Here is a 26183-nt window from a genome sequence, read left to right as displayed (position 1 = left end):
TTGCTGATCCCGAGTTGGAGGGCAGCCATCTTGGGTTGGCAAGAGCATCTGGGAGGTGGATAGTGGCCCTGGCTCTTGGGGGATGTGACACTCCAGTGCTGGTAGAAGGGGGATTCAAAATTGGGAGTGATGCCGCAGCGCTGGTGCTGGGCCTGGGCATTCACTCCTGGGGTGTTTCGCTGGGGGCAGAGTGGGTACTGGGCCTGGGCATAGGATCCTGGGGTGTACTGGTGGTGGCAGTGCTGGTGCTGGGCATAGGATCCTGGGGTGTATCCCTTGTGGCTGCCTGGTTTCCAGAGCGCCGTGCCCTTTTGGGAGGGACCCATTCTTCCTCCGAGTCCATCTCCGATCCGCTACTGTTAGCAACTTCAAATTCCGAATCGGATTCGGAATTAGTTGGGATACTGATGAGAGCTCCCCGGTGCCCTCATTATCCATAGAGATGATCTCAAACCTCCTCGCTGCTGTACAACCTTTTTGACATTTTGGCTGTGCGACGGGTGACTGCGGATGATCACTGATGAGTGGCAGGTGGCGGATAGGTGGCAGGCAGGTGACGGATAGGTGGCAGGTGACGGATAGGTGGCAGGTGACGGTCACTGATGGGGTGACAGATGACGATCACTGATGGGGTGACAGGTGACGCTGATTGATGGGGTGACAGATGACGATCACTGATGGGGTGACAAGTGACGATGACTGATGGGGTGACAGGTGACGGTGATTGATGGGGTGACAGGTGACGGGCGCTGGTCACCGATGGGTGACAGGTGCACCGCTGGCGATACTGATTGCAGTCTCTGGTGACAGGTTCACTTTATAGGTAGCGATTTTGTGCACTGATGGTGACAGGAGACTGTTGGGTGACAGGTGAAATTGGGGGGGGCTGGTGACACTTTTTTTTACACTGAAAGACACAGATCAGTAACTCACTGTTTCTGGCTCAGCTCTCCTCACACTGGAAACGGTGTGTGAGGGAAGATGAGCTAGTAACAGTCAGTTACTGCTCTGTGTTTACATTTGTGATGGGCTGTGAATGGCTTCACAGCCCATCACGTGATAATCAGCCACTGTCATTGGCTGTTTTTTACTGTCGGTGACTAGCTGTGTTCCTAGGGAACACATAGCCACCGACATGACCGCGCTGCGCGCTCCCGATCGCGCATGCGCGGTCTTCTGCCGGCATCTACTGTTGTGATCGGCTATGTCATTGCAACATAGCCGATCACGTGGAAAACAGCCATGCCTGTCCCTGGGACACGCCGACACCGGCAGTGCACGGCGGCGCGCCCTCGATCGCGCGCCTACCCTGCATTTACTGGGTCACGTCATATGACGTCCGCCCAGGATAATAGCTGCACCGTCCCGCCGTCATATGACGGCGGGCGGTAAGTGGTTAAACAGTTACCTATCTGAGAGGCATAAGTTGCTCATTACCCAAGGAACTCCTAGCAACCTCTGGACAACTGCACCTTAGGAGTACACAAACACTTCACTCTTACCATTACAGCCATTCGCTTCCTGGACCAAAACAACCTTTCTTCCAAAACCATCCCCACAGGGACCTCCTTATACTGCACATGTGCTCCACAGCCCAATTTATTCCTTGGTCTTTGGAAGAAAAGATTTACTGCTACAGGCAGGGTTGCATGGGTAAGAGAGAAGGGATTAAACTCTGCTTGTCCCAAAAGGGACTCTCTATGGGATTGAATGGAAAGATCTGGACCAGATGGTGTAGATTTTGAAGAAAAGGCTGTGCTACACCCAAGAGAGGCCACAGTGGAGATCTGTGCAGAGCGTCAGAAGAATGCTTTTCTTGCATATAGCTAACGAATTCATTGGTGCCAATGGTTACTTATATGAAAGGCAGAAATTCATCAAGGACCCCCTAGCAACCTCTGGAGGAACCCTATAATCCAAAGAACCCTTAATGAGAAAGGCTGATATAGGGATTTTCTATGTTTATTGCAGATGGAGCTTCAGTTCACCATCCGAACATATATGGTTTGTTCCTTAGTTTTGATGTATGCTCAAAAAGAGGGCTACAGAATCCCTAAAGCTTTCTGTTTTTATATATTTTAAACAATTACTTATCAATGTAATTATTGACCTAATTAGTAAAAGCTATTGAGTATCACTATTATTTCTCCTATGTAGAAAAAAGTACATTTCCATGTACAATCATTGCAGTGATGGGCCTTGCCCTTTGTGGTAAGCCTGCTTGAGTGACTTTTTGTAAATGCTGGAGGCTCTCCTAATTTCATAAGGTAGTGTTTGTTGTCACACATGAGTTGATACCTTCAGCTGCTCGATTGGACTCTAATGAAGGGATGGACCCCTGAAATATGTAGCGTCCCAGGATTGGTAGTTTATGGTTTTCTGCTTCTGTGTTCCATAGATGGCTGTAGTGCATTCAGCGACTCTGATACTGGCTTAGACAGATGCTTTGCAAGAACTGTGAAAGTTCTTAAAGTGGAGTTCCACCCATTTTTAATAACTTGGATTACATAGATGTATGTAATCCCCTTTAAAACTACTTTTACCAATGGAAACTTTTTTTTTTTTGCTAGTAAATACCTTATTTTCTTCTTTATTCACCCTCTCCTCACTTCCGGGTCCGGCCGCCGATCGGCGATTACGTCATTCCGCGATTCGCAGGGGGTGCTGGGATGTATCTCATGGCATGAAATCTGTTTGTATTGAGGCCGTGCTCTGCCCCGCCTCCGCCCAGCCTCCTCTCAGTGAGCTGTACTGTATGTATTGTATTGAGGCCGTGCTCTGCCCTGCCTCTGCCCCGCCTCCTCTCAGTGAGCTCAGTGAGGATATAATGCTTTGTAGTCCGCGCTCACTGAGAGGAGGCGGGGCAGAGCACGGCCTCAATACAATACATACAGTACAGCTCACTGAGAGGAGGCGGGGCAGAGCATGACCTCAATACAAACAGTACAGCTCAGCTCCTGTGTGATAATGCGAGATTTCATGCCATGAGATACATCCCAACACCCCCTGCGAATCGCCGAATGACGTAATCGCCGATCGGCGGCCGGACCCGAAAGTGAGTAGAGGATGAATAAAGAAGAAAATAAGGTAAAAAAAAAAGTTTCCATTGGTAAAAGTAGTTTTAAAGGGGATTACATACATCTAAAGTTACTAAAATGGGTGGGACTCCACTTTAACTTTCTCCTGTGTTGGGTCAACTAGTAAATTATAGGTATTTTTTGAAGTAATCTGTATATCAGCAGCAAATCCTAGGACAGCAAAACCCTGTGGATACTTATATTCTGTAGTTATAATAAAAGAAAAATATAGTAAGTTAAATATTGTTTTTGTTTCCCCCTTAACCTCTTCCCAACCCCCCCCCCCCTGCCTTTTTACTGTGCCAGTGCGCCCCTCCTGTGCAAATCTACTTCGGTCGCACACCTGCAGCGGGGAAGCCTGACACCCGCGATCGCTCCCCGCTGAGAGAGAAGAACGGTCAGCTGTAAACACAGCTGACCCTTCTCCCTGGAATGATCACAGAGCCCCTGTGATCCTTCTATATAGGATAACTTTTACGCAACACAATCAAAATACGCTTATTGCGATTTTTTTTTTTTACTAAAAATATGTAGCAGAAAACAAATTGGCCTAAAATGTTAAAAAAAATTAGATTTTTAAATTTCTTTTTGAGAATGTTATATAGCAGAAAGTGAAAAATATTGTTTTTTTTTTCTCAGAATTGTCACTCTTTTTTTGTTTATAGCGCAAAAAATAAAAATCACACAGGTGATCAAATACCACCAAAAGAAAGCTCTATTTGTGGGAAAAAGGGATATCAATTTTATTTGGGTACAGCGTGGCACCACCGCGCAATTGTCTGTTAAAATAACGCAGTGCTGAATCGCAAAATATGGCCTGGTCATTAAAGGGGAAAATCTTCCGGTCCAGAAGTGGTTAAGATGGCTTTACACTCTACAAACTTTGTTTGATTCATGAGGAACCAGACAAAAGGAGTTCACTGGATGACCCCGTCAGTGTTGGCCGCCTCCTGCCTGTCCAAAAAAGTCAAAAAGCTGGGTGAAAATGTGTTGCCCGAACAACGGCTGCATCCAACCAGATGCAGTTGCTGTTCAGGTATTTAAATAGATGGTTGAGCTGTCTGTCAAAGTACAATATCCACAGTGGGAGATTCGTTCATCTGTGCTGTATAGAAAGGAGGAGAGGAATCCAGCTTAAGTTTCATGCTGACATGTAGATTTCAGGTTAATATTAATAAAAAAGGATATGCATTAGAGTAGTTGTATAAAGCAGATTAATGTTAGCTTTGTTTCGTTGAAAACTTTTAATTGGAAAGGGCCAATTTGTAAATAATAACTTCACCCCTTTGATTTCGAGATGGCATGTGGGTTCAACCAAATATGGTTGTTAAGCAAAAAAAGGGGGGAAGGGGGAAGTAAAATAGGGTAGGAAATATAATCTCATGACAACTGGCGTATTAATAAATGACAAGGGTAAAAAAGTATAAATCCATAAATGTTAACCAATATTGTAATAGGCAGTTGTTGAATAAAAAATATATGAGAGAGGGGTAAAGGGGGAAGTTTGGGACTTTAAATGAGGTGTGTGGTAACGATTGGTACATACACAGGTAAAATTACATCAGGCGGGTCTCACATGATGATAAAAAACAAATCATATAAATAAGAGCTGATTAGTTGTAGACTGGAATGGAGCACTGATCAAGCGATATTGAAGGGATCCAAAAAATATGAAAGTACAAAATGCATGGTAAACAAGCTCTACGCGTTTCATGGAATGTAATCCACTTCCTCAGGAGCAGATGCATCATGTATTACTGTAGAAGAAAGAAAATCCTTTTTACAGATAGCATAAAAAATGATAATAGACTAATAAATAATAATAGGGAAGGGATATAATATCCCTAGCCTAAATGTTCTCCAGCCAGTGTACTTACAATCCAGCAATGACATCAACACCTAAGTATTGTGGGCAGCAGACCACTGGGGAAACGTCTATACCGGGAACTGAGAGAGCTTGATCCAAGGTCATCCGCGCACAGTAAAAAGATTCCACAAAGAAATGTGTACTCCATATAGTAATGAACAGATCCACGTAGATAGTGGTCACCAGAGGGTTCTAAAAGTAAATTGTTATATATATATGAAAAAACTTGTGTAATACGTATTTAAATTAATTAATAAATTTAAATGAACTGAGTAGTGTAAACTACCCAGCAGAACCCATAATCAGAGAACCACGTTGTGTGAAATTAGATAAATAAACCAATAGTGTGCTAATCAGAATAGATATTGTCACAAATAGACCAGATAGATTTTTTGCTTAGCAATAGGGATGGAGGTAATCTGCCCGGTATTGGCAGTACCTCATATAAAGTCCCAATTATTACAAATTAATTGGTTTAATTATCGGTTAATTTCTTTTTTCAAATATGGTTGTTGGTGTATGATGCCTGATGCGGTTCCTGCGCTTGTGCTGAATACTGCTGCCATATTGTGATGTTAGAAATATGGCGATGAGATCCTGCACATGCTGGGGTTGCTGACCTTATATTCTAATCTAGATGGTGGCGCCTAGCAGCAGTCTCAGGGCTTTTAAATGTTTACCCTAGGGAGGCTTTTACAGAGTAACAAAATAAAATGCAAATACGTTAAATGCACATTCATTCCTATAACCATTTTGCTGCCACAGTTGTAAAGCCTATATTGGCAGCAGCATGGGCTTTTAACCATTTTACCACTTGTATTTTAATATTGTGGAGCCTAATGTTGGTATTCTTCTGGAAGTGATCCAGGCACCATCATTTTGTCACTTCCAGGTTCAGCATTGTTCAGCATCGTCACTCCTTGGCTGCCTGTTCTTGATTAGCTTCAGGGGAGCAAACCTATGTGACAGCAACAAAGTTGAGTTAAAAAGAAAAAAAAAGTAAAATCTAACGCAACCCCCCCCCCCCCCCCCATGTACATTACATGTAACCATGTACATGTAAATATGAACATGAGGCTTTTAAAGTGTTACCTATGAACCAAAGTATGTCACCATTTCACGTGTGCAGTTTTAAGGTATCTATTTGCTCGCCACAACCTCATCTTTTATATTTTAACTAACTTTGGATAATTTATTGTGCTTGTATGCCCTAAAATACCTTTAGTGTGTGTTTTATAAAGAAAATATGGGTTTGAAAAAACAGTTGCGCTGTTATCATGTGACATTAGAAATTGCACCTATCACCATTATATCACAGTCTCTGTTTTCACAAAATGTATAATGTTTAACTAATGTTAATTGATCTTCAGGTCCAAAATGTGCAGAAAATGCAAAACGGCTCTGGCAGCAAAAGGGTTCAAATTGAATTCCAGGTATAGATTTATTTGCATAAATAAGTTGTACATCGGTCCAGCTTTGACCAATGAAAGTATGCATTTGCCATACCTGTGGGATCCCTGTGGAAGCTGGAAATTACTGTAGTGTTCACTGCTACTGCTGAGCAGTTGCCTTGCTGCATAGTAAACACAGGGATTAGGGATCAACCGATTATAGGAGGCCGATATTCACTTTTTTTGAAGTATCGGTATCGGCCACAAACTTGCCGTTATGACCTATATTTCTTCAAGTGGTTTTACCGGAGTGATTCCTGCAGCTAGAGGCATCACCCCTGTACCGTTCTTTGGAGCCGACAACCGACTTACTTGTAATGACAACGGATGCGGCTGAGCAGCCCCTCGATTTTCATTAGAAGGAGCGGGAGGGGACGTCCCCCTCTCCCGCCGCCTTCCGCGGCTCGCCCGGGTCTCCTGTCCCCGAAGATCCGAACAAAGCCACATTCAGCTCTGATTGGGACTCCGATGTAAAAACCCGGAAGCAATGTCAAGACATCACTCCTGGGTACTGGAGCCTTAAGCCTCGTACACACGCAACGAATTTCCGCCGACCGGTCATCTGTCTTTTGTCCAGAGTGGTGTTTTTTGGTTGGAATGTGCTCTAGACTGCACACGAATTTTCCCGCACGACAGAATTCTACTTCAGAAGTGATGTCATGTGTTGGATTGCTTTCTTTGTGTTCTTTCATCTCTGAGCATGCCTAGTCTTGCTCATAAGATTTTTCCCCATCGAAATCTGTACTAATGAGACGAAAATCGGACGTGTTTTGACGGTCGACAAAAATTATATAGCCTGCACACCAGGATTTTTTCGTCCGAAAAGTCGGTTGTCGGAAGCACCATACTAACAAGCCGAAAATCGTCAGATCGGTCGTCGGACGAAATTTCCCGGCCGAATTTCTACTCGTGTGTACGGGGCTTTCAAGGTACCAGATTTTTAAAAAAATTACAGCATTCAAAACAGCCAAACTTGGCATTTTGAATGCTTTTTAGTGCAGAGGAGGGGATTGGGGTCTTTTAGACCCCAGATCCCTCCACAAAGAGTACCTGTCACTGCCTATTACTGTCACAAGGGATGTTTACAGCAATAAAAGTGATACAATTTTTTTTTTTAAAGGACAGTGTGAAAATAAAAACTTTAAATGTGCAGAATAACAGCTCCTAATATCGCCTATTGGCCTGAAGGGTGGCTGGAAAATCGGTATCAGTATCGGCTCTGAAAAAACTATATCGCTCGATCCCTTACAGGGATTGCTCACTTGCACGGGTGTCACTTACAGGGTGCTATGCATTTTTAATAAATGCAAGACATTCTCTAAATAGACGAGGTGAAGAAGCAGGGAGCTGATGTCACGATCTTCACTTGTCCAATCACCGGGACTTGAGAGTTAACAGTGATCACGTTAGTAGTGGTGATTGCTACAGTATTTCTCCGCTTCCCCGGGGTTCCCACAGGTATGGTATATGCATACTTACCATGGTCCAAACTGGGCCAATGTAACTATGCAAAAAAAATCTGTTCTTGGAAATCAGCTATAATGAAACATTGGACCCAGAGGATAAAAATGTCAATGCCAATGAGAGGTGAATGAAGCTGGGAAAACACATGCTTAAATCTTGGTGTAGTTTTTTGGAAGAAGTAGATTCATCAGGCATACTTCTTGCTTACATTTGACTACATTTCTAACGCTTAACAAACGCTCCTAAAGAGTTAGTATGGGCGTTAGACTTGCGTTAATGAGCTTTAGTATGGGCGTTAGACTGGCATTTTGCAAGCATTAATGACGAGGTAAAAATGCTCCCCAAATGCCCCATGGACAGTTTTGAAGCGTTTGATGAGCGTTAAGGCACGTTAAAACTGATCCAGAAATGCCTATTCCATTACAGGAAATAAACTAACCTTAATGCCCCGAAACTTCCTGCCAAAGCATTTGCAAAGCATTACCATAGACTTGAATGGGAGGCATTGAAAAGCTTCAAACGCCTAGTAATTTGGCTTGAATTTTGAATCTACGCTTTATGTTTTGTTAGTTTGAACAGCACTGTGTGCTGTCCATTGTATCATTTGCATAGATGTTTGTGGGGAGTTTTTAACACTTTTAATGCCAGTGTGAACTTAGCCTCTGCATTTCAGAACATCAGTAAAAAGCCAAACTACAACCAAAATGCCTTAGAGCCACCATAGTGACGTTGTTCTAGAAGGGAAGGTGGGACTTGATAGTACATAAGGTAGGCTATTGGTAGAGCTTAATGTGATTGTAAACGTTCACCTTGTAAAGCAACCCATTCAGTTTGATATAGAAATGAAAGGTAAAACACTTGTCTATTGATATAAAAACATTATAAATACCTTTTCTTTTACGTCCTCTGACAGTCACCGCCCACTCATACAGTCTTTACTTATGGGTATTGGTCTTATCCACAGGAGTAATCTAGGCAGAAGATTTTGTTAGAAACATTCACAAAACTTTGCATAGACACACCTACAGGGGGCTCTCCCTCTGGTCCAATACCCCCGGCTAGCCTCATTCCCAATTCAGTTTGTCTTTTGCCTAGTCAGGAGTAGGCAGGCTTCCCTTAGCTGGGGCTACAGTCTCAGCCTTTTCTTGTGTTTTCTTAATTTTTATTTCTGCTAAGTGTGTTTTCTTTACACTGATAGCTATTTATTTGTTCCTGCGCTTAGTTAGTCAGACTTCGGAAGACTACAGCGTTTGTGGAGCTGGGAATCAGACTGGTTATCCTAGAGCCTTACGGAATCCCAGTCCGCCATCGAGCGTTTAGCAGGCTATGCGTACGCCCTGGCCTCGCAAACTACCTGTCCCTGTCCTCAGGGACAAAACCCGCGAAATGGCTACTTCGCTAGCATGTCTCAACTGCGGTACGCCGCGTGTTGCTAGCGTCCTGTTCGGCTGACGGCACCCCCACACGGGGTGGGAGGCTTCCCGTCGCAGAGAGGCACCCACGCCTTGGCTGGTTTGGTGAGTACCATGCTACCCCCTCTGTCTATGGCATTGTATGTCGGAGGTGCTTGTGGGGCCTCTGTCATGGGGATGGCAGTCTGTTTGGAGTCTGTGATATCCCCCTCATGTCTGTCTGTATGGTTCCCGTGTGTCCCTCACTGTCCCTGCGGGGGCGCTATTGTGGTCATGCCATGCTGTGGGGGGTTTGCGTGGGTCCCTGAGTCGCTTGGTAGTGATTGTGCAACATTTGGGGGTACAGACATGGTTGTGAGGGCCACAGCGGGGTAAAAATCGTGGGGCCGCCATTTTGGGTGTGGGCAGGCTGTTCGGCTTTATGTGAGGGCATCAGCAGCCATTTTCCCTGTAGTGTACTGGCGCCCTTTCGGGCGACATCTTTATTGTGGGCACTGTATTTTCTATTTTGAATTGGTAACCATTTTCTTTTGGCTCAGTCCTAATTTGGCCTCTAGCGGCGTGACATCATTTCCTTTCTCCAGGCAGTCAGATTGAGCTGGAAACGTGGTGTTATACAGATACACTTCTGGGGGGCTTTTCTGCTATGTTTTTTTTTTTGGGATAATACCTTGCTGGCAGTTATATTCTTCAGTATTTAGTAGCACAGGCTAGTCCTCATTGCGGTGCATTGCGGTGGGATCCTCCGCTATCGCTGATTTAAAGGGCCAGCGCCATAACATTTTTAAATGTGTTTTATGGTGTCCCGGGACAGCAAATTCCCCCCAGCTCTGGTGGAGGGTTCAGGTACGCCTGAATACTCTGCGATAGGCTCCCTTACTGCTGCACTTGCGACTTTAGCATCTAAAGTGGTTCTGTTGATGTCTGAGCGGGCTTCTAGGAAAAGGCCCAGGTTTTCTTCAGCTAGATATGGTTGCCATGGACAGTGACACCCTGAGGAGTCTCAGTCCTCTCAGTCGGGGGGAGGAGGAAGAGGGGGAGGACTCCCCCTCTGGGCCGGCCTGTGTAAGCGATGCGATGTCTGCGCTTATTAGTTCTGTTTAAGATACGCTACAATTAGAGGATGAGCCCCACCCGCCAGGTAAGCGGTCTTCCTTTGGGACCCGCAGAATCCAGAAGCGGCTCAGGTATTTCCCTGTCCCGCTGAGGTTGCACGAAACGGTAACCGTGCAATGGTGCTATTAAAAGCGCAACCTTGTGGTACCTAAGCGGTTTCAGTGCCGTTGTCCTTTTGTGTCTCCGGTGGATTCGCGCTGGACTGTGGCCCCTAGGGTGGACCACACGGTATCCAGATTAAACAAGGCCACTCTGATGCCCACGGAGGATTCTCCGGCGTTTAGAGACCCGGTGGATAGGCGGGTGGAATCTCTTACCTGCCACTACTATATGGTGGCAGGTTCCTTGATGAAGCCCGTGTTCGCCTCAGTAATGGTTTCTCAGGCTGGAGTGGACTAAGGTGCTCAGATGCACCCTTGTGGCTATTCCGCCCCTCCTGCTACTTTGGAGATGGTGGACCAAATTGTTCAGGCTGTTTTATACCTGTGTGATGTGGCCTTGGATGAGGCCCCTTTAGTCTCCCGCTTATCTGCTGTCGCAGTGATAATCCGTCACATGGTGTGGCGGTAGAGCTGTTTGGCCGACCAGACTACCAGGAAGACGGTGTCTGACATCCCTTATGCAGGGAATCGCCTTTTTGAGGACTCCCTGGACGAGTTGGTTAAGGGGGGTCACTAGGGGTAAAAGCACTCTGCTGCCCCATGTGTCCAAAGGTAATTTTTTTCCACGGTAAGCGGGGCCCTTCCTTTAAACCTAACCAGGGGTCCTTTTCGTGCCTTTAAGGCACAAGACAAGGACAACATTTTTCTAGGTCTCTGGTGAAGTCTTGGGCGGGCAAGTCAAAAGCTGCCCACACTGGCACGGCGGCCCAGTCTGCCTCGACCCGAAGGGGCGCCCTCACCCATTTTAGGGGTGGGGGGATGTCTGTGCTGTTTTCCCTAACCTTGGCTGACCCGAATTCAGGACAGGTGGGTTCAGAAACTCATTCGGTCGGGGTACAAGATCGGTTTCCGATCGTGCCCAGCAGACGGATTCTTTCCCTCAAATCTTCATTTAATGATCTTCAACGGGCAGTTCAGGATATCCTCGCCCAGGGGTTGATCGTCCCGGTGCCACATCGGGACAGATTTCGGGGTCTTACTCGAATCTGTTTGCGGTGCCCCAGAAGGGGGGCAAGGTGCATCCGAGTCTGGACTTACAGTTTCTAAACCGCTTCGTGCGGGTTCAAAAATTTCGTATGGAATTCCTTCGATCGGTGGTGGCCTCCCTGAGCGCGGGAGATTTCCTGGCTTCCATCGACCTCAAGGATGCGTATCTCCACATCCTTATATTCGAGGGTCATCAGAGGTACCTCCGTTTCGTACTTGCGGAGGAGCACTTTCAGTTCGTGGCGTTACCTTTCGGTCTCGCTTCGGCTCCAAGGGAGTTTACCACAGTGTTGGCTCCTGTTCTGGCCCTGTTGCGGGTGCAGGGGATCGCAATCCTTGGATATCTGGACGATCTCCTGTTAAGGTCGAGTTCCAGTCCAACTCTGTTGCGTGCTCTGTCAACCACGTTTCAGGCGCTCCAGGAGTTCGGGTGGACCATCAGTTTTCAGAAGTCGACTTTATCCCCTTCTGTTCGTCCCCCTTACCTGGGGATGGTTCTGTACTCCGGTCTCTGCAGAACGAGGTCAGGTCCCTCAGGGACAACGAATCCTCATCACTCAGGACCTGCATGCGGTCCCTGGGATTGATGTTGTCAGCCTTCGAGGCAATACCGTTTGCACAGTTCCACACACGATCTCTGCAAGCGGAGATCCTGGCCAGGTGGGACAGGCATCCTCAGTCCTTGGAAAGAAGGATATCTTTAAGTCACCAGGTCAGAGCGGATCTGCTGTGGTGGCTCCAGTCTCCGCCTCTGATGGCAGGGAAATCCTTTCCGGCCGTTGTTATGGACGGTGATCACCACGGACGCCAGCCTGTCGGGCTGGGGTGTTGTTCTGGGCAATTTGTCTGCCCAGGGCACGTGGTCGGAGGAGGTTTCCTCCCTCCCGTTAAATGTCTTGGAACTGCGAACGATCAAACTCTGTTTGCTCCGTTGGTCGGATTGTCTTCAGGGCCACCCTGTGCGGGTGCAGACGGACAACACCACTGCAGTGGCGTGCATCGATCACCGAGGGGGCACCAGGAAGTGGCCGAGATTCTGTCTTGGGCCGAGACGCGGGTCTCGGCGCTTTCGGCAGTTCACATTCCGGGTGTGGAAAACTGGCAGGCCGACTATCTGAGTCGCCAGACCCTGGACCAGGGGGAATGGTCCCTTCACCCGGAGGTGTTTCAGATGCTGTGTGCGCGATTGGGATCCCCAGACGTGGATCTGTTCGCGTCTCGTCTAAACAACAAGGTGGGAAGGTTCGTGGCAAGAACACGCGATCCTCTGGCAGCCGCCTCAGACGCGCTGGTGGTGCCTTGGAATCAGTATCGCCTGATTTATGTCTTCCCCCCCGACTCGGTTGTTGTCACGGTTCCTTCGCAGGTTGGTCTCGAAACCGAGGTTGGTGATCCTGGTGGCCCCGGACTGGCCGTGCCGGTCTTGGTACGCGGACATCATGCACATGGTCATCGAGCCTCCCTGACGGCTCCCCTTACGAGACGATCTGTTGTCTCAGGGGCCGATCTTCCATCCTGCTTTGCAGTCACTGGCTTTGACGGCGTGGCTGTTGAAAGCCAGGTCTTGAGAGATCGGGGTCTCTCGTCGGCGGTCATTCCTACCTTGCTTAGAGCTAGGAAGGCCTCGTCCGGTAGGATTTATTATCGTACCTGGAAGGCTTACTTCGTCTGGTGCGAATCGCAGGGTTTCCATCCTTGCTCCTTTTCGGTGGCAAAGGTGTTGGCCTTCCTGCAATCCGGTGTGGACCAACGTCTTGCGCTGACCACTATTAAGGGTCAGCTATCTGCGCTGGCCATTCTTTTCCAACGCCCCTTGGCGTCAAATTCCTTTATCCCCGCCTTTATTCAAGGGGTACGTCATCTGGCCCCCCTCGGAGGGCACCCTTACCCCCTTGGAAATTTAATTTAGTTCTTTCCATTTTACAACGTCCTCTCTTTGAGAACATCCGGGAGATTCCTCTGCCGGCGCTATCACGAAAAGTCGCCTTTCTGGTGGCGATCACATCTGTTCGCAGAGTGTCGGAGTTGGCGGCCCTATCTTGCCGCTCCCCCTTCCTGGTGGTTCATAGGGATAAGGTGGTCTTGCGACCTCATCAATCCTTCCTTCCGAAGGTGGTGTCTGAATTCCATCGCACTGAGGACATTGTCTTACCTTCGCTGTGTGCGAATCCTAAGCATCCTAAGGAGTTTGCCTTGCATTCTTTGCATGTTGTCAGGGCGATCAGGGTTTACCTGTCGTCTACCAAATCCTTCAGAAAGTTGGTTTCTTTTTTTGCCCTTCCTGAGGGACCTCGGAAGGGTATGGTTGCGTCTGCGGCAACCATTTTTTATTTATTTTTTGATTATAAACGTTTATTGAAAGTATATTCAAGTACAAAAAGAAGAACATTTGTAACATCAACATAAAAGTACATTGTTAATAGATCTTTTCAGGTAATAATCCTCAAATAAAACATAAAAGAGAAAGAAAAGAAAAACAGATCAAAACAGTCAGTATATATTGGTTATTGTATTTCTGAATGGTTCAGACGGACGGTTGTACAGGCTTATTCGCTTAGGGAATGGGTTCCGCCCTTCCCTGTCACGGCGCACTCTTCCGATCGGTGGGTGCGTCTTGGGCCTTTCGCCATCAGGCATCAGTGTCCCGGGTGTGCAAAGCGGCGACCTGGTCGTCTGTGTACACCTTTATAAAAAATATATTTTGCAAAAATTTACAAACTTGATGTTTAGGCATTGGCAGATGCCTCCTTTGGCCGCAAAGTTCTGAGTGCGGCAGTACTTTGGGGGAGACATGGAGTTTTTAGCCTGTCCCCTCCTGTTGGGGTTTTTTTCCCCCTTGGTTATTTTGCCTTCCTGGGTTTGTTCGCTCCTGTTGAGCTTTCCTGTTACCCAGTGGGTTACCTTTCTGGTTCAGATACGGTTCTTTTATCTGACCTGGGGTGCTGCGTTGCCTTTGCGACAGGTTGCGTTTCCCACCCCTCATGTCTACACTGCTTTGGGACATCCCAGTAGTGAAGACTGTATGAGTGGGCGGCGACTGTCAGAGGACGTAAGAGAAAATAGAATATATGTAAGAACTTACCGTAAAATTCTTTTCTCTGAGTCCTCTGACAGTCGCCGCCCCCCACCCCTCTTTTGGGGTTCATGGACTATCTACTGCTTGCTACCAAACTGAATTGGGAATGAGGCTAGCCGGGGGTATTGGACCAGAGGGACAGCCCCCTGTAGGTGTGTCTATGCAAAGTTTTGTGAATGTTTCTAACAATCTTCTGCCTAGCTTACTCCTGTGGATAAGACCAATACCCATAAGTGAAGACTGTATGAGTGGGCGGCGACTGTCAGAGGACTCAGAGAAAAGAATTTTATGTTAAGTTCTTACAAAAATTAGATTTTTTCCCCTTTTTTATAAGTGATCAAATTCCCCCTCTGTTCTCAGCTGCATAAGAGCTGAGGGGAGGAGAAGCAGCACACTGAGCTTGCCAGTGAATGGCTGTGCAGCGGGAGCATGTCAGGACCAGTCTGATCATTGGAGGTGAGTACACTGAGTTCCCAGCTTAGCTAGAGAACTGACTACGATGTGCTGTCCTGTTTAGTGGGAACACCAGAGATTTCATATAAAGGAAGCAATACAAAGAGAACAGAATACTTTCTCACACAGTACATGGTAAAGTAGACACATATGAGGAATATGAAGTGTTGGGGTAGCAAACGCTTTAACATCACCTTTCCAAAATATGTTGAACAAAGAAAGGGACCCCGGTCCTTTTTAGCATATTGCTTGCTGCAAAATTGCAGATGCTGTTCAGAAAATCCGTTCCAACTTTTGTGGGACTGTAGGTTCTGGTATGCTCTGGTGGGACGTGCTGGATCCTGTAGTTCCATATCTGCTGGACAATCACAAGTTAACCAATGCCTGACGATTTATATTAATAGAACTACAGTTGCATGACCTATCTCCTATCTCAGAAAAAGATGGTAAGACCCTTTCCATCTTTCTCATTTAGGAGAGAACAGAGAGAGGCCTGTGAAACTCCCAGACTGAGACATGTTCTTCCTACACTGTGGACTTTCCTGAGAGACCGGCTCCCAGCTTCCCATTGCGCTTCCTAAGAGTTGAAATATGAGCTGTGGTGAGTCGCACGGTACACCTCGAAGAGGGGAGTCCATCTTGTATTCATCCATCCTTCGCTGTAATCTTTAGGAAACCAGGCCTTACTGTCTGGTTTAGCTACATATGCATACATTTACTGATATTCTCTAACTCCTTTGTTATCCATGTCTTGCCTAAATGTGCATCACATCACCTTTCTGTTCAGTTTGTTTTTTTTGTTTTCTTTTCATCTTTGAGAAGGTTTAGGCCTTATTTTAGGTTTCTAGGACCAGTTTGCAGCAAAAAGGAATTTGGAGTGTAATGTACAGCTAAGAAAAATTCATTAAATGGGAAATTTTTTGCCAATGGCCTACTCCCAGAAGTACAGAGGACTTTTGGGTAAACAATACCATTTTTGCATGGCAGGCTTTTAAAGCAGTTGTCAAGCAAAATGGACAGTGTATGTAAATGTTGCTGCATGGAGAGCATAGGGTTAGATGATTACACAAAACTATCTTTTTTTAAAGGATTTCTTGATAGTCATATGACTGCTTTCTTTCAGCATCATACTGTGCATTGAAGCGGCTGTAGGTAGTAACATGTAGTGCTGGAAACATCACGTCCTATGACGCATTGCGAGTGCCCAGGGCAATTTTTTCCAGCACCCTTTTTTGCACATTCCACTACTGATTTCACTCAACAATGAAGAACTGGTTGTGACATGGCAACTATGGGAGTGACAAGCCTCTTCCTTGGCAGTGACCATGCAAGGCTGCCAGGAAAAGAGGTGGCTTTGTCAAGGAGAAAAGCATGACCACGTTGTAGATATTTCCTTAGTCAGGTTTAAGCATTGTCACCATTTTTCAAGAGGTGGCCCATAGTGTTCTGTACTGGCAGGATCGATGGGTATGGATAAGATGTTTTTTTTTTTAATCAGTGGTACAAAGACCTGAAACGAAAAATCTGTTAAGTGAACAAAAAACGGGCATTTGAAACACACACTAAAAAGTGCACCTAAAGCGGAGTTCCGGCCTCAAAATCGACAAAATCGATTTTGGGCCATCCGCTTGCTGAGTGTCACCTGAAAAACAAATGTATAATTACGATTTTTTTTTTTGTTTACTTACCTTGTTATTGAAGAAAATATACTCACCTTTCTTCCACTTCCTCCCTCTGCGGCCGTGACCCGCGCCGTCACTTGCTCCTTGCATTGACTCCTGGGAGCTGAACGTCATCGCTCCCAGGAATCAATGCGCCTGCACCGGCCCCGCTCGTCACTTCTGGTGCGGGCACGTCATTCCCTGCTAAACAGCTTCTGGGCATGCCCAGAAGCTGTGGAGGGATGACGCGCCTGCACCAGAAGCGACGAGCGGGGCCGGTGCGGGCGCATTCTGGGAGAAGAGGACACAGAAGAGGACGCGCTGGCTTCAGCTGCCCACATCCGAGATGGCAGCGCTGGAGAAGAAATTTTCAAGTTAAGTATTTCTTCTTACAGGTAAGTGCGACCTGGGACAGTTCAGAGGCTATCCATTGTGGAATGTACTAGCCCTGACTGTCCCGGGGGTATTTTTATCTAAATTTCACCCCCGAGGCCGGAACTCCGCTTAAGAGTGTGCTTTAGTCCACCCCCCAAAGGGGTAGGACATCTCCCTGATCCCCCAGGGCGCAAAGCTCCTGACAGGGACATAGGATACGACTAGTCTGCCCGCTGTTCTAGATCACTCTAAGCTGACCTTCGAATACTAGGTTAAGGAGATCTCAGGAAAGAGACACCTAATCCCCCCCCCCCCCCAGGGTGAGAGGAGGAAGGAGCCTGAGGGTCACACCTGCTCCCCCTGGACGTCAGAGCAAGCCTGAGGACTCACACTCTTCATCCTAGTGACAAACAGTGGAGGGAAAATACATTAAAGTAAATAAGTGGCTGTGCATGTGCACTAGCCAGGCCCTAAGGCCTGAAAGACAAACATTGCCATTGACTTAGCCAAAAAGCCCAGCCCTAAAAGGCGCAGTGCAGAAAATGTTTTAGTGACTGTGACCATGTGCCAGTTAACACTGTGGGGTCCCACACCCAAGTGTTACTAAGAGCACCCTTAGGACAACCACTTTCAGAGGGCACAGACACTGAAGACTCTCTGCCTTTCCAGCACATGGCCAGACAAGGTAGATCCACTGAAATGAGGAGGAACTGGGCCCATCCAGTTTTCCCAGGGGAATTACTCCCCTTCCCCGACAGCCTGTGGGTGCCACCATCTCTGGTCCAGACAGTACTAGAGTAAGGGTGGGTAATACCCCCGTCAGCTTTTTTTTTTGCCATCTGTCCCTCATTGGGGGAGATTTTCTTTTTTTTTTAACAAGTAGAAAGCCATTGGAGAGATTTACCTTCAAATCCTGTCCCATAGCCAAAACATGAAGGGAGAGGAAATCCCTCCAGTGAGAGAAGCCCAGAGGGTCACCAAAAATAGTGTCCCCATTGGAAGGTTTTCCATTAATTCCTGTTCTGGGGACAAACCAAAATTTGGGATTATTTTTTTCAACTTTCACTTTCGATGATAACAGGATAAAAAGAGAGGGTGAATTTCCTTAATAGGGCTCAGACAGTAAGAGCTCATGCATACTGCAGCAAAAAAAAAAAGCTGTTTTTACAGGCATTTGAGTTTTTATTTCAGCTTGAAGAAGCTTGTACTTTTTTGGGCTCTTTTGCACGTTTTTATTGAGCTTCTTTTAGCTTTTTTGAGCATAAGGCCCCCTTTCCAATTTTTCAGGCGGACCGGATCGGATGCTCCATGCATCCCTATGGGGCAGCGGATGTCAGCAAAGACATCTCCGCTGACACCCGCTGCTATCCGATTCTGATCCTGTCTGTGAAATCCGGACGGATGGAAACCCTATTTTCCATCCGTCTGGCGAATCGGATGGGATCAGATGAGAAAGGACAGGCGGTCCGTTCTCATCCTATCTCTCCATAGAGATCAGCGGGGATCTGACAGCTCCATCTCCACACACAGAGCGGAGACGGAGCTGCCATCCACCTGCTCAGCAGGGATCGGCGGATCGATCTCCCACTGAGCAGAATGGACTCCATTCCATGTGAAAGGACCCTAGGTGTTTTTTTTCACTAACCCTGCCCTCAGTTCATTTTTTTTTTTGTGTGTGTGTTTTCGATCTTCTTTGAGCATTTTCATGCTCTTTCTTGCGTTTCCGCACGTTTTTGGGCACTTAGGCGTCTTTTCTGCTCGAAAGCTCCTCTCAAAAATGCGGGTTTGGTGTTTTTTTTTTCTGAGTGTAAGAGCATATGCCTGTAAACTCCTGAAAAAGCCATAGTGTGCATGGACACACGGGCTAACATGAAAGGGAGTTTCCAGGCAGAAAAAAATAAGAGCTCAAAAAAGCACAAAAGCTTGTAGGAGCCGCTTCTTTGAGCTCCTGGGTACATGAGCCCTAATAAAAACAGCAAAAAAAAAAATTAAATGGTCCTTGCTAAACCAGCACACTGACCTGTAGGCAGCATTATCTCAACCTGCTAGGCCATATTTTAGTAACAGATAGACACTAATGTGCTGAGTTGCCTAATGCTTCTTAGACTAGGATCACATATACCCATTGTGTTATAGCATGTGTATTTTTTCAAATGTTACCTGCACTGCATAAGGAGACTTATTCAGAATGAATGGGCTGGCAGCACACCTCAATGGTCAAGAAAAGGTATCTTAACCCTTTCTGGCAACACACCACAAAGCATGTTAGTTAATTGGCATTCTACACACTGCTCTTCAGCCTACCACAGTAGGCAAGGTGCAATGGGGTGCCACTTAGAATGAATGCATCTCATCACATTGATGGAAGAAGATAGTGCGGTACCGTACACATTCCCAAAAAACCTTGGATTATGAATATGGCACTTTTAATTTCACTAAACATTTATAGTAGTGAATCAGTCACTGTCATTTAATTCTCTTTCCCCTCAGAGTCTTTTCTCCCATGCTCCAGTGGGAACCACAGATATTTGTAATATGATATTTATCTGTGAGTGTCAGCTCCATCTAGTGGCCATATTGCAGTATTTTCCTAAATTACTAAATAAAAGCAACACATAATGGCCACTAGATGGAGCTTATGCTCATAGGTGATACATAATCCTATTACAAACAATACTACACACACTCATGGCGCCCCTGTGAATGCTTAAGGCATCTGCACAGCGAATGTTTTATGCATAGACCCCAAAGAGTAACTGACATTTAAAATAAAGGTCTTTTCTTAATAAATACATAGCTGCATTCATTAATGTTTTTGGTATGGGGTTGATCTTTAAAGACAACCCCTCCTTTTCCCTTAAAGAGAGCCTGTCACCAAGGTATAGTAGTCTTGGAATGCAGATAAAACTTCATTGGATAGGCTTTGCATCAGTGTCCTTCATTGGCACTACTGGCCCAACAAAGCTGTGGGTGATTAATTTATCCCTCGTTATCATGATATTCAGAGGGCGGTTACTTTCAGTTCATTGACAAAAACATTGAGGCATGAGACTTCTGTGTGTTCAGGGAGATTGGCGGGTGAACATATGCCACCAGCTGAGGTATAGCAGTTCCCTGGCAGAAAATAAAACCGTGCCTTCATTCTGACAAACGAGCTCAAAAATAGTACTCAGCGAAAAGTGTGACATTTCTTTTATCAGTTTGATTTAATGCCGGTAAAATTAGAAATATTATAACGTACAGCCATCAGAGAAGTGTGTGGGTAGTCTATGAAGAACCCAAAATCGTTGATTGCCTACCTGCTCTGTTCTCAAGACGGCAAGATCAATTGTTTGCAACTAAAAAATACACTTTTTTTTTTTTTTGGTCTGGGTTAGCGTGGAGAGCTGTTGTCTCCTATTTTAATTGGCCACAAAGAAAGGAGATCTGCCCAATGGGGAAACAGACAGTTATAAAATAATGAGAGAGATTCTCGCCCTTCCTGTTAGCACATAGGGCAGTGATGGCGAACCTTGGCACCCCAGATGTTTTAGAACTACATTTTCCATGATGCTCAACTACACTGCAGAGTGCATGAGCATCATTGGAAATGTAGTTCCAAAACATATGGGGTGCCAAGGTTCGCCATCACTGACATAGGGAATAAGTGCAATTCTCCCTAATGGCTACTGAAATAGCATCAAAATTGTGACAGAGGTTTTAGGCCAAGGGTGTCAAAGAGCAAGGTTGTATCTGTAAGACTAGATCTCCAAAGCACCCCACTCCCCCTCACACCAGATGTCAAGAGCTCCCCACCATCAGAAATCAGTAATCTCCCGTCCCCTACCTTACATTACAGTGCACCCAACCTTACCTCGTGCTGCTGCTGGGAAGAAGCTGGGAATGGATCTGGGAAGCAGAAAGTGCAGGGTCAGGAGAAGGACCAAAGGAGGACTGGGGTGAGCTGTCAGAGTCTGCTAAATGCTGAGACCAGAGGGAGGCAGAGACAAGGAGGTGCTGCCACTGTACAGAGAGGTGTAGGACCTGTAGGAGGAGTTCTGTCCTCCTCAATGCTGCCGACTGCTGAGACGGGGGTACAGAGACAAGCCTCTCCGCAGCTGCATGGAGAAGCAACAGATCTGGCGAAGGGGTTCTCTCCTCCTCTTTGCTGTAGACTTTTGAAACAAGGTGGGTGCTAAAACGAGGGTGTTCCGCAGTTGCAGGAGAGGTGCGAGGATCACATGATATTGGAGACAAGTTTTACTTTTGCCTTTTGAGTGGCTTTTCATCTTGTTTTCCTTTTGTTAGTTTTGAACAGAGCAGTGAAGGGATGGAACCTATGTTAGTCAATAACCCCATCGGGAGATTTTGCCCTCACCTTCTTTTTTAACAGGGAAAGAAAAGAATACTCTTTCCAGTTGGGACATAGACATCAATAAAATCACTTATTAGTAACACAGGTGCTTAGCACCTCTCAGGTTTTTGTTGCTGCCATTGTTCTGTTGGGTAGAATACCATACTCCCTATTGGGTCATTGGGGGACAAACATGGTGAAATCTTGACAAAGGGGAAACAAATGGTGATAGAAATGTGGAGGAGGTGCTAACCCTTGGATTAAACCCCTATTGGGCGAAACATATTAAAGGGTGTTTTCCTATGGGTAGGAGACCAAGCTGAAGCTATATAAGGACCTCACTATATGCTCAGACAGTGCTCAGATGGGTCCCATTTTGTTGTAGTCCTCGATGTGTCTTCCAAGCCAATATTTAACCCGACCAGCACATGTAAACATTGTGGCTAGTTGGCTGGGATAACAGATTGGGGCATTTGAACAGTATTCATTTTATTTGGTTTTTGGTCTACAAAGTAAATGCATGGGAGCTGTTAAATTTACAATCTTTATAGCCAGGCTGATGATAAAGCTAACACAACGTCTTTTATTGCTGTCTGTGCCCCCCCCCCTTCCCCGTCAGGGAGATTCACCCACTCTATTCATCCTGGTGACTGTCAACACTAAACGTGAAAATGAAAGAAAATCCCCAAATATTAGTTGTTGCCAGAACAGTAATAGAGGGTAAATCTTCCAATAGGGAAGCTAGTTCTGGTGACAACCAGGGACTCCCTCACTTTACTTCCTGTTGTGGCTATGGGGCAGAAAGGGAAGTCTCCCCAATAGGACACACATGGCAAAAAAAAAACCTGACAGGTTATAACTCTTCCCTACCTTATCCAAAAAATGTACCTTCAGTTCTACTTTTCTACGTTAAGCAACCTCCCTATACCGTGATTGGACAATAAAGGAATAGCAGCAGACCCCATCTAAACCCCCAGCTCTCTCCTGCTATTAACAGGTTCTGTGTCAGCCCATATGCATGCATCAAACCCAATTGGTTCCTAGCACTGCCCTTCCCTTTTCCAAGGTCTACTGCACAAGGACAATATTTGATAACAGCATGCCGCTGGTGGAACGGTCTGGGCGCTGGCTATTATGGTGGTCCTGTGTCCGGATCCCCCCTCCTCTTCGGATGTGGCCTGGGCTCCAGGGTTCCCTCCTGTGTCCCTGGAAGCCTCGTGGATGCCGTGTGTGGCGGCCATTTTGCCATGGTAGGCAACTATGTATTGGGCCTGTGTTATCCTCTATGGCCAGCGACCACGTTTGTGTAATCTGGCGGACATTTTTGGTTGGTCCGGCATGCATTAAGAGCGGCGGCCATGACAGTGGAGCCTCTGGGCATCGAATATGGCTGTGGGGGCTCCTCATTTTCCCTCTGGTGCTGACTCATGGGTTTCCTTTTCCCCTGGACACCACATGTGGATACAGGCTACCTCTAGTGCAGACCGGTGCTTCTCTGGTGTGGTGGTGAGTTCTGGTGGGGTCCCTCCCTCTACTGTAGGTTGTTGGGTGCTCTGCTATCGGGTGCCCCTGTGGTGATACATTTGCGGTGCCTTAGGTAGGTGAGTCCCCTAGCGGTGGTAGACGCTTTTTGCTGGTTGGTTATCCCTTTACCTTATGGAGTCTCAGGAGCATGTTTCCCCACCTTACCCCCTCTCGGAGGCAGCAGGTTCCTCAGGGTCCCAGCCCTCTATTGATGCACCGACGGCGGTCCTGGAGTCCTTTGTTTCCCTGGTGGAGGTGGCCTTTGGGCGGCAGGCTAGCAAAAACACCCCCTGCCCTCCCCTGCCTTATCTGTCTCGTTAGATCCTGAATCTGGCTCAGCCGCCGTGGACGCGGATCACCCTATGGGGCCTGTAGCCACGCTCCCTGATCTATCTGATAGTGAGGAGGATTCCACCACTCCTGTAGCTGCACACGAGAAGACACTAGTTAACGCACTAATTACACCTGTGCGAGAAACTTTGAAGATAGAGGGTGCAAAGAGGTGGCCGTCCCCTTTGGCACCCACAAGCCATCTCATGTGGCAAAGGTGTTCCCTTATTCATCCTATTTTGACAGGTTTTTCCATAAAGATTGGGAGCCTCTATGCCCCTTTGTGGTTCCTAAACGCTTTGCGGTAAGGTACCCCTTTGAAGAACCACTTCTCCAAAAGTGGACTGTCCCACCAGTGGTAGACCCCCCTGTCTGCAGGTTAAACAAGGCAACCATGATTCCAGGAATCTCCAGCCTTTAAGGATCTGGCTGACAGAAAGGCAGAGTCTGTGGCCGCAATATGTTCACTATTGCTGGTTCGGTGCTGAGGCCCTGCCTGGCCATTGCCCTGGTGTTGCAAACACAATTGAGTGGGCAAAACTTTTGCACCATGATCTGGGGGGTGCGCAGATTCCTCCTGCCTGTGATGAGTTGGCGGACCAATTGGTCCAGGGGCTGCAGTTTGTCTGCGATGCCTCTTTGGATGCGGCTACCTTGATTTTCTTCTGCAGTCTTGAAAGGGGAAAGAACCTTGTCGCAGAAGCAGCACTTCTTTCTCGGCACACAAAACATTTTTTCGTCCCTCAGGGTCCACAGACAAGGGTTCAAAACCTTTCAAGTCCTTCTCGGGAGGTTCCAAGCAGCCCTGCTCTGGCAAGCCGAGAGCGGGATTCTCTTTACCCACGGACAAGACTCCTTCAGCATGAAGGTGCGCCCTCAACCATGCCTGGGGTGGGGGGATGTCTTTGTTGGTTCCCGGGCCCGTGGACTTCCTTGGTAAACGACAAATGAGTCCACTAAGTGATTCTGTCCGGTTACAAGATAGTTTCGTTCTTTCCCTCCAAAAAAGTTCTTCCCTTTCAATGTGCACCTGTCCCCAGACCGATTGCGAGCCTTTTTCAGGGAGGTACAGGACTTGTTGCTTCAGGGAGTGATTGTCCCGGTAAAGGTTTCGGAATAGTTTCAAGGTTTTCATTTAAACCTGTTTACGGTTCCAAAAAAAGGAGGGCAAGGTCTGTCCAATTCTGGACCTTAAGGCCCTGAAATGCTTTGTGCGGGTGCAGAAATTCAAAATGGAGTCCATTTGCACTGTAGTGGCATCCCTACATCAGGGGGATTTTCTAGCCTATGTCGACATCAAGGATGCTTACTAATGTGCCCGACATTAGCGTTTCCTCCGCTTTGCTGTGGGAGAGCAACACTATCAGTTTGTGACGTTACCCTTTGGTCTCACCTGGCTCCTCGGGTCTTCACAAAAGTGTTGACCCCGGTTCTGGCAATGCTACGTCAGCGGGAGATTGCAGTACTGGACTACCTGGATGACCTCCTCTTGTGAGCAGAGTCGGCTTCTGCCTTGATGGACGACGTGGAGATCACTATACAGACCCTGAAGGAGTTTGGTTGGCTTCTAAACTACCAGAAGTCTGCTCTGATTCCATTCAGAACATTGGATTATCTGGGTCTGACTCTGGTTTCAGCTCTAGCCAGAGTGTTCTTTCCTCTGGACAAACTCCAGAAGTTGCATGCTGCGGTTCACCTATTGCTGTCCAGCAGGTGGTCCTTCCACTGGATTTGCATGCGGGTGATGGCCTGATAGTGTCTACCTTTGAGGCGATTCAGTTTGCACAGTTTCATACGAGGTCCCTCCAAAGGCAGATCCTGGTAAAATGGGACAAGTGTCCTATGTCTCTGGACAATCAGATTCGGCTGAACTGAGAAACCAGGGGTTCCCTGGTCTGGTAGCTTTGCTCTCCAGCTCATCAGCAGCTCATATCCTTGTATTGAACAGTGGTCACTACGGATGCCAGTCTGTCCGGTGGGAAGATGTCCTGGAACTGAGCTCCGCTCAGGGTTGTTGGACGCTGGAGGAATCCAGACTGCCAATCAATGTCTTTGAGCGATCAGGCTGTGCTTGGATTACTAGATGGATCGGGGGCTCCCTGTACTGATCCAGTCAGACAATGCCATGGTGGTGGTCTAAGTCAACCACCAGGGCAGAACAAAGAGTGTGCTAGTGGCTCTGGAAGTAGCCGACATTGTCCAGTGGGCAGAACGCTTCGTTCCGGCCCTCTCCGCCATACACATTATCTTCTGATATATGCCTTCCCTCCTCTCAAGCTTCTTCTACGACTTCTGTGCAGGATCCAAGCCAAAGGGATTTCAGTTATTCTGATGGCCCGGACTGGCCTCGCCTGTCTTGGTACGATTGGTCGCCGACGTCCCTCGGAGACTGCCTCTCAGGGAGGATCTGCTGTCCCAAGGGCCGATCTTCCATCCTGCTTTAAAGTCGCTGGCTTTGACGACCTGGCTGTTGAACGCCAGGTGCTAAAGGATAGAGGTTTGCCTGGGTCGGAGATCCCGACACTGCTGAAGGCTCAGAAATCCTCCTTTAGAAAGATTTACCATCATACGTGGAAGGCGTACATTTCGTGGTGTGAGTCACTCGGTGTTCACCCTCATTACTTTTCGGTGGCTCTGATTTTGACCTTCTTTCAACAAGGTATTAAGCAGAAGTTGGCCTTGAGTACCATCAAGGGCCAGATGTCTGCCTTGGCGGTCTTCTTTCAGCGACCCCTAGGCACGCATTCATTGGTGCGTACTTTTATTCAAGGGATTCTACACCTGACTCCGCCGGTGCGGTCTCCTCTACTACCGGGGATTTGAACTTGGTGCTCTCAGTTCTCAAAAAGCCTCCCTTTGAAAATATTCCAGAGATTCCCCTGCTTACGCTGTCTCA

At 47.0% G+C, this 26183-nt stretch overlaps 1 protein-coding gene across 5 annotated transcripts in view; it reads left to right on the top strand.

Moving 5' to 3' along the window:
- Positions 1-26183, top strand: part of PPP2R2C (protein phosphatase 2 regulatory subunit Bgamma) — a 248097-nt gene that overhangs the window by 74185 nt on the left and 147729 nt on the right. For 2 of the 5 annotated variants that reach the window (XM_082266617.1, XM_082266618.1), the window contains exon 2: positions 15540-15665. The exons of the other annotated variants lie outside the window; for them this stretch is intronic. In XM_082266617.1, coding sequence (XP_082122743.1) covers positions 15656-15665 — 10 coding nt within the window. In that variant the 5' untranslated portion in view covers positions 15540-15655. The remainder of the gene's footprint in view (positions 1-15539; positions 15666-26183) is intronic. 5 annotated transcript variants of the gene reach the window in all.

Source organism: Pelophylax lessonae, assembly GCF_965119305.1.
Source record: "Pelophylax lessonae genome assembly, chromosome: 1".
In the NCBI taxonomy this organism is placed as follows: Eukaryota; Metazoa; Chordata; class Amphibia; order Anura; family Ranidae; genus Pelophylax; species Pelophylax lessonae.
This window is presented reverse-complemented; position numbering and strand designations above follow the sequence as displayed.